This window comes from Sparus aurata, chromosome 18, assembly GCF_900880675.1.
Source record: "Sparus aurata chromosome 18, fSpaAur1.1, whole genome shotgun sequence".
Classification (NCBI taxonomy): Eukaryota; Metazoa; Chordata; class Actinopteri; order Spariformes; family Sparidae; genus Sparus; species Sparus aurata.
This window is the reverse complement of record NC_044204.1, coordinates 5,131,675-5,140,513: the sequence shown is the minus strand read 5'-3', so window position 1 is coordinate 5,140,513 and position 8,839 is coordinate 5,131,675. Positions and strand designations below refer to the sequence as shown.

At 39.6% G+C, this 8,839-nt stretch overlaps 1 protein-coding gene across 2 annotated transcripts in view; it reads right to left on the bottom strand.

The window, feature by feature from the left end:
- Positions 1-3,874: 3,874 nt before the first annotated feature.
- The window catches only part of slc36a1 (solute carrier family 36 member 1), a 49,471-nt gene continuing 44,506 nt past the window's right edge, over positions 3,875-8,839 (bottom strand). For both annotated transcript variants that reach the window (XM_030395941.1, XM_030395942.1), the window contains exon 12: positions 3,875-6,248. In XM_030395941.1, coding sequence (XP_030251801.1) covers positions 5,974-6,248 — 275 coding nt within the window. In that variant the 3' untranslated portion in view covers positions 3,875-5,973. The remainder of the gene's footprint in view (positions 6,249-8,839) is intronic.

Here is an 8,839-nt window from a genome sequence, read left to right as displayed (position 1 = left end):
ACAGCAATTGGGGTTGGAGCTGTCCTCTTGGGTGGGGTGGAATTTTGAAAATGAGTTTCTTGTCCGTCAGGGCCACCGTAGCTTCCGGAACGTCTCCAACGTCTTCAGAACAGGAGGGGTGAGCAAAGGAGTGTTGCAATGTAGAACCTCACAGCTAGATGGCGCTAAATACTTGACATATTACACACTGTCCCTTTAAGATTTAGAGACCTTTCAACCTTTGACAGCAACAAACACCAGTTACAAGTCGTCACACAGTGCCATTCAGTCTCATGATGATTTGCTGCGTCGGTCCAGTTTTTTAAGTACTTGCATATTCTGGAGCTGAAAATAAAAACGAGAACAAACATCTGCGGTCACGTCCCATCAGAACAAAAGCACTTCAGACTGATTCAATACACTATACACTATATACTATATACTATACACGTGGCATAAAGCTGCCACTACCAGCTCCATTAATATCATTGCTACAACTTACTATTTACTAAAATAGCTAAAATGGATCCCATTAACTCTGCTTTACTGGACAAATGTGACTGAGTGGTCTTGAGCACCGTTCAGCACAGAAACATGACTAGATTCAGAGACAAACCGAGCCTTTTAATGTGTCGTCTCACGTCTTTCCTCGTTGCTGCCTCAGATGAGTGTGAATAGAGCTCAGTTTGCTACAAATTAGGAAGTGCTGAATAGGTGTCATCAAGGTGTTCTCTTGGCTCTTGAGCAGACGATAACAAGATATAAAAGAGGAGTAATTTGAGCAGGAGAAAGAGCTGGAAACTATTTGTCCTGATATTGATCCTTTGCTGCCCCCGTGTCTGATTCTGACAGTATAATGAACCCCTGCAGCAAGAACTCAGTGGGAACATGAACCAGTAAAACAATGCCATATTCATTCACACACTCTGTAGGATACTCTCAACAGTGCAAAGCTAAATGCAGGCATGCAACCGGTCTATAATAACTAGCTCATCTAAAATGCATGGCGCTCTTGTCGGAATACATCGGTCTACATTAGAGACTCCCCTGTTCCCACTCGGGTTAATGTAATTCCATCTCTGGCTGACCGTAAGTGCAGCGTGGAGCTTTATGTTGAAAAATTAGCCCCAGGAGACGTATTTCTCCCCTTCCCAATCCAATCGGCCTCCCTCTCATTTGTATCAATTAGGCAACAAACAGGATTACTCGGACTGCTTGTGCAGCGAATGCTGAAAAGCGTTTGTACTACAGGGACACGGAGAAGAAGACTACGAAGCCTCAGAGCTCCAAGGTCCTTTGATTGGCTTGTATTTACATTCTGCTGAGTGCTGATACACCGATTTAAACGCTTTAAAACTAACAACTATAGTCGATAACAGTCTGCCCTTAGGTGGTAAGCTGCTATTGTTATTGACAGCATTAAACATCCACATACATTTTTTCACAAAACACTAAAACCAGAAAAGCTACCCTCAAATTCACATACACATTTCACAAACATGTTTAATCAAAGCTTCATATTAAAAACGAAAAATGAATTCTTTTCCATACACAACCGTCAAGAATCCAGTCCAAAATGCTCATTTTCTAAGAGAAAATCCATTAAATTTTCGGCTGGTTAAAATAATTGGAAAAACTGAAGTCAGCAGCAAGTTGGAGTGACCATTTAATTCACAGTGGCCATCCTCCAGTCTATTAAACCACTGTGTTAACCTCTGGGATGTTATTAAAATCACAGCCACGTGAGTGTTGTCATGAATTTATCCTGCAGCATTAAGATCGTTAACATCACGTCCATTGTGAGTGAGAGAGTTTTAAAAACATGAATAGGATTTTCAGCAGAGCTGCAACTGGTCTAACACGAGCCAATAATTCATTTTTCAGATCAGTTTCTTTACTATGCATCCACCGCAGTGCTGCTCATGCATAAATCAGTACAAGTGGTCTTTTCTTTCCATCTTAAGTGGGTAAAATGTGACACGGTTTTAATGGTGAGGCAACTCAAAAGGTCACTGGAGAAAGTGATATATTCCTTCAAGTTTATAGTTACGCGTACAGCAATTACACCCTGAAATACTTCCTTAAATTACCAAAATATAAATATACGAATATATAGCTGAGTGAGATCCATGTTTAAAGCAGTACCAATAAAGAAACGTAGAAACAATTATGTTAATATCAGGAATAAACACACTGAAATTGGATTTAGGTGTGTAGAGAAGACATGACAGTAAAAAAAAAGAAGAAAAAAAAGCCATAAATGCCCCTCTTTAACACCCTGTTGTCATGGCAGCGTGGGCATAACTACAATAGTGGAAGAGGGGATGTGAAGCAGACCCGATGCAGCCAATGATGTGCGACTTCTTGGCGCCAGAACTGCAATAAAGTCAGTAATAAAGAATGTAAGACAACAGAGACTGACTGCACAGTGTCTTTATTCATTACTAAGTGTGAGGCTGGAAATGTGCTCATCAGGACGAATGCAGAGTGAAACCTCTCGTCCGCTGTGAACCAGCTCATGATTCAACTGGCGCCGTTAATTAACTTTTACATTTCAGCTTATGTTTCAAGGTCACTTGCACCCTGCTTCTGTAGCTTGAGGCAAATAAACAACCCTGAAGCAGAAACGTAAAGTCTTCCATATTTATACGTGTCTTCTTATTCAGTGAGAATCTGCGAAGAGCTGTCTGATTACTGATGGTTCTGATTACAGACTGCTCCGTAGCTGAGCTTTACTTTAACCTCACTGTGTCCTTCTATGACTTGACAGCAGTGGGAATAAGATTGGAGATGATTTATATTAACGGGTGGAACGACTGCCAAACCAAACTGAAGCACGGGAAGAGCTGAGGGAGGAATTCCATCAGTTCTGATGTATCAGCCCTCTTTTCATCAGGAAAACAACCATTTAAGTCAACGGTGAAAGCTGCTTATTACGAATCAAAATCGATGTCATTATGCGGTGTGGAGACCTCTAACCGCTTAAGTTAAAGCAGCAGAAGGAAGAAGTCAGGCAAAGTTGCATAAAGAGCGAAAAACACCACTGTTCATGTCGAGCATTAAATCAAAACTAAATGGTGATCATGTCAGTAACATAACTCAAATTATGTACATAACACTGGTATGATCCTAACTGAAATATGTGACGTAGATATCCTAGCCCAAACTGCACTTTTCCTGAACTTACCAACAGTTAGAGTACAATGAATATCTTCAAACAGTGGTCATGCTGTTTTAGGAGACGCTGGCTATCAACCTATTCAATGGTTTGGAACACGAAGCATTGGACGTTGGATTTCTGTGCATCTTTAAATTGATTGATTTATGGACAGGTGTGCTGACAGGGTTTGGAAGTAACAGATTACTTCTAAATTAGTTTATGTAATCGGATTACAAATAAAGGGAACTATAATCAGGCTAAATTACAATTGAAAAAATATGTAGTTAGATTCAAGTTACATGGAGTACATTTTTGAGTTTAATGAATATGAACATGCCAAATATATTCTTCTATATCACAGTAAGTTATTCCTCTCAGGTGGTAGAGTTTTTATTACTTGACTAAAGTCAACTGGACTTTCCCTGTTACATCCCAGACATCTGTGCACCGGACTTGGAATGAACTCAGCCCTCAAAACTATTGGAAGTCAGTTTGAAGACGGATAGAGTACAGAGGCGATTTACAACGTATAAATATCTAGAGCTTACACATAAGCAGAATAAGTGGTCACAATCTAGCGTAACTTCTCAGTGGCTTGGAGGAAATGAATCCCCAAAGACTGAACTGATCGAATGCTTTTTGTATTTCATTTACCCATCAGAGAAAAATAAAGTTTTTGCAGCCATCTTAAAAAAAAAAAAAAAAAAAAAAAAAAAAGAGTAGAGCACATGTGAATACTGTAAATGTTATTTATTCTGAGCAAGGAATAAAGAAATAAAAGGCTGCTGACACTAAAACCCGGTGAAAGTGATTTTTCAACGAAAAATCCCAAACATTTGTTGGTTTCAGTCTGTCCAATATGACGATTTACAGACTTTTAAACTGTTGATATAACAAATGCTGGGAGAAGTTGTTTGGGGCTTGTTCTTGTGAACTAAACACATTAAAATTATTATTAGATGCAGCCAGAAAAGAGAAATTAAGTCTTCTTTGGGTAGCTGCATCATCATCATCATCATCCTCATCATCATTGTTCTCCTTTTAAAGTGTCCAGTGATAAATTCAGAGAAAATCTCACTCAAACTGTTTGAGCAGAGAACTTCCATCCACAGGAGATGGAGAATAATGGGTGTTCTGTCATGTAAAACTAGATTAAAACATTTCTGCGTGACATGTACAACAAGTGGATATATACACGAAAGCAACTTCAAACCAACAGCTGTTACAAATCCTTTACACATAAGGCTCATAACTTTGTATCAATGTACACTGATAAATACCTGCATTTCTTTTGACAGATAAAAATCTTCATTCTACTGCCACATCAACACTGAAGACATACAACAGTACAGAAGCTTTAGAGTGAACTTACAGTACAATTGTTGGTATTTGACTGCTTACTAAAGCACGTGGATGGGGTTTATCTGATGGATAGAATACCTACAGCTTGATACTAAAACTTGTGTCTTATATTACATTACATATTACATTATAATACATGCAGAGCCTCTCTGTGATTAAACAAAAAAAAAAACATTTTCAAGGTTAGTTGTAAGTCTTAAAAATGCATGCTGTTGAATAAAAAAAACTATTAAATTTAATTTAGTACATACATTTAAACATAAAAACACATAAAAAAAAAGAATCAGATCAAAAAATAAAAGTTTTAAAGACAAGAGAAAGATGTTAAACAAAAGAGCTCCAACACAAACGGAACAACTACATTTCTTAAGTTGGATATATTATATTCGAGGGTTGAGTATCAGATTGATTTGACTGATTCTTGTTGTGCTCGTCAATCACCTTTCTTACGAAATCCTGGAATGGTACTTGTAGTCCCTTTATGCTACTTACAAAAAAGAACATACAATTCTATAAATGGATGCTGATGTAGCGCCTGATCTTATGAGTTGTTGTGTGTAAGATTACAGCAGGACACAAGGAAAGACAAGCCAGTCCCATTCACTTTTTAAATAACCTGAATAATGCAACACAACCAAAATAATAAGCTTCATGATTGAAAAAGATCTGTATTACTGTAATTATCATGGAAGAAGAAAGTCTTGTAATTGTGAGACACTGAAGACATACCTACACGATAAGGACCTGCACTTCTGATAAGTGAAATTGAAAAGCACAATTCCTAAAGAACCCATAGGTCTTGTTAATCTGAAACTAATAATTTGGATACTCATCCCTTTTATGTTCTAGACTGGTCATTACAGCTACTTGATTTAAAGTGTGTGTGATGTGTTGTCTATGACAGAATAGTGCCGCTTCAATGAATAAGGCATTAAAACAAAGTGCAACGAAAGATGTACATATTTTTTGTCCATTTTTTCTGAATGAAGTGGTGCGTGGTTAATCTCTAAAAGCTCTAAATGTGAAAAGTTTGAAGGACCAAATCGATACCAGTTTGTGAGGTAGTTTGATTTTTGACTAAAATATTAAACATCAATATATTCAGACTGTCAAAATGATAAATTACCTCTAAAAACCTCTAAAAAGGAATGATCTAGCTTTTATCATAATTCTGTTGTCATTAGATTGCACTCTATGGCTGAACTTGGATGAAATGTTACTGCTAGTACTCATGTATGTCAGATACAACAGGACACGGCAGTGGAGACATGATGAACCACAACACCAAGCACCACGAATCCTTACAGCTTCAAAATGCTTAAACACTTGGCAGATGTTTCCTTAAATATCTGCCGAATCCAGGAAATTGACAGCAGCAAATCAAAGATGAAAAAAATTAAAATGTGCCCACAAATGGTTTCTAAGATGGCCTGGGTGTGTTACTTCCAAATGCCAACAGTCATTTTGCTCCTTCACTGAACCATGTATGTGGAGAACGTCTCTTCGTGTTTGAGTCCATTACGGGCGATGATCTGCTCGATGGCGATGTAGGTTCCTGTCAGGAACCCCACAATTCCAATCAGGCTGATGACGATGTTCTTGAGAGTCGCCAGCGGCGACAGGCCCTCCGAGTGAAATGTTACAATCTGGAGGAGAGGGGGAAAGATCAGCGCCAGGAAGCTGCTGCTGAGGGAGCCAACCAATGAGATGACAAGGTCCAGCTCAGGGATCAGGACAGCAAGAGCACCTGGAGGACGAAGACAGAGACAGAAGGAGCTTAGTGGTGGATGAAAACTCACTCAATGTGACTTTATAATGTTCATTGCTGGCTCTTTTTTCTTTTTTCTTATCCCAGCTTTTATATCAGACCCTCACTTTTAGGAAGTTCAGGAGTTTATTGAGCCTAATACAGGGCTTCACAATTATTTGAAATTAGGGATGTTAATTCATCACTGTTAAGAACTGAACTCATTAAATTTATGTGTTAATAATATTAACATATAGTTAATTCTTGTGTCAGAATTCACAGATGGTCACAAATTCCATATACTTGCTTATCAAATACAAAATACAGATAAGATAAAATATATTTAATTAAAAAACAACTTATTTGCATTAAAATCAAAAGAAAATATTTTATAAAAATAACTTTTTAGCCACAATATTTAACTCTGGATTAACTGTTTTGCACAACATCCCAACTTTTTTAAACTCAGGGTTGTGCTGTCAAATGTTGGAAGTTAAACAGACTTGCATTTATATAGTGCTTTAGGAGTCTACCAACTACACACAGTCCAACCCCAAGCGCCCCACGATATGCTCATTCACACATCCAACATGTACAACATGCCAATGAAACAGCCAACAGGAGCAATTTGGGATTCAGCATTTTGCCCGAAGATTCTTTGATATGTAGCTGGGGGATCCCGACCAATGACCTTCAGATGAGGGGATACTAATGCTACTTCTCTACCTCCTCGTTCTGTTTTATTTATGAGAGTAATACTGGGAGCTGAAAAACAAAAACAAAAAACAAGTAATCTCCTTTATACAACCAAGTGGTAAACTTAGCCCTGTCCTTGCTTGTGACAACTGAGCCTTTCAAGTATGCTCCTTTATTACCCAATAATGATACTATCATTAACCAATTAACCTGTTTACCTGTAGAATGTTCCAAACAGGTGTTTTTGGGGCATTACACAACTTAAGTTGGTGAAATCACCAAGTTGATATTATCTTTGTACTGATTTCAACTGAGTATTTGTCAAAAAGGATGAGCAAAGTATCATATTCTGCTTTATTTATGTTTTACAGTGCCCTTATGAACCATGCTACATTTTCCCATTTCAAAATCCGCTGGTAACCCTCGCTCCTGACACTTTCTTGTGGTTTAAGTGCCACCTTGGCATCTTTACTTGACATTTTTCTTTTGATTTTGTTGATCGAAAGATTTTACTATGACCTCCTCTTTTGCCTTTCCATATCACAGTCACACAAAAATGATCACGCTTTACAGAAAAGCTGGAAGAGGAAATGATTGAAGAGGAAAAAAAGAAAAGACCCGTTTCTTCAATTTGATCAGCACAGATCGGGTCCGAAAATTAGACCTACTGTAGAAAACAAGACAGTGAAGAGGGATGGATGAGTGATGAGGGCAATCCTACAAGGGAACGTACTGGAGGATGAGAGAGTAGGAGTCCAAAAAGATGGATGAGGTCAGAAAGGTGACAATGTGAGGGAAAAATGGGGGGGAATGACAAATTGAGAAGGAGAGAACAGAAACACCTGCTGTGAGGGAAAAAAAACGTGACTGTTTTGTTTTTCATGTGTTGGCGGGAGCACTCGCCACGCTGCTACGGTCACCTGGAACCTGTGTCACCTTCACCCGTTGCTGTGGAGACAGGCGTAAACAGCGACAGGCAGCTGTGCTTGGACAAAACAAGCTCTTGACGCCATGTTGCATTAGGACAACTGAGGTGCGTGTCTGTCTCTGCTGACACCCTCCATGGCGAGGGTTACACCTTGAGACGGGCACATGGGCAATTGTTACATGCATGGACGCACCGGAAGATAGTCCTGCTGGCTTTGCTACGCACACACAAACACAAACACACACACACACACTTCATCTCTTGCTCGGTCCATTAGCATCTTCTCCGCAGTGAGCGGAGAGGACAAGTCGGGTGTTCTCTCAGTGCGTCAGACACCCATTACCAGCAGCTGATAAAAGACTCTTTGAACCTTAATCAATCGCGCTGCTGCGTATTCACAAAGTCTGTCAAATTAACCTATGGGGTGATGGCAAGGTCGAGCTTTAATGTGACAAGTACGGCGAAAGCACCTCGCTGCCACACGCTCGTGGGGAGTAAACCTGTCACTTCCGGGAAAAGGCCCTCGCCGTTGAAGGGTGCTCTTCAAACTACATTTGAAGGTTTCTGAGCCATCAAACAAGGTAGGCATGGCCGTGGTGGAGGGCGGGGAAGGGGATGAGACCAGGAGGGGCAGGGAATACCTTAAGAACGCTCTAAGCTTTCATAGCAAATAAACCGCAAGGCTGTAGCTAAAAGGCTGTCTGGCATCCCCTGAGAGGGAGGAGGAACGAGGATCATCAGGCAGCTTCAAAGGGTGTAGAGAAGAACACTCTGAGCACACTAATTTGGTCGTACAACCTCCAATCTTACAGAAACAAAGAGAAAATACTACACTTTTTTCCCCATCAGCCTGCTGGGCTTTTGTACGTGTGCGCCTACAAGGAATTTGACTTAAGTTTGTTCTCTCAATGTACTTACACAGGAATGGGCAGGAAGCTAAGAACAAATTGGGCAAATAAAGGCGAAG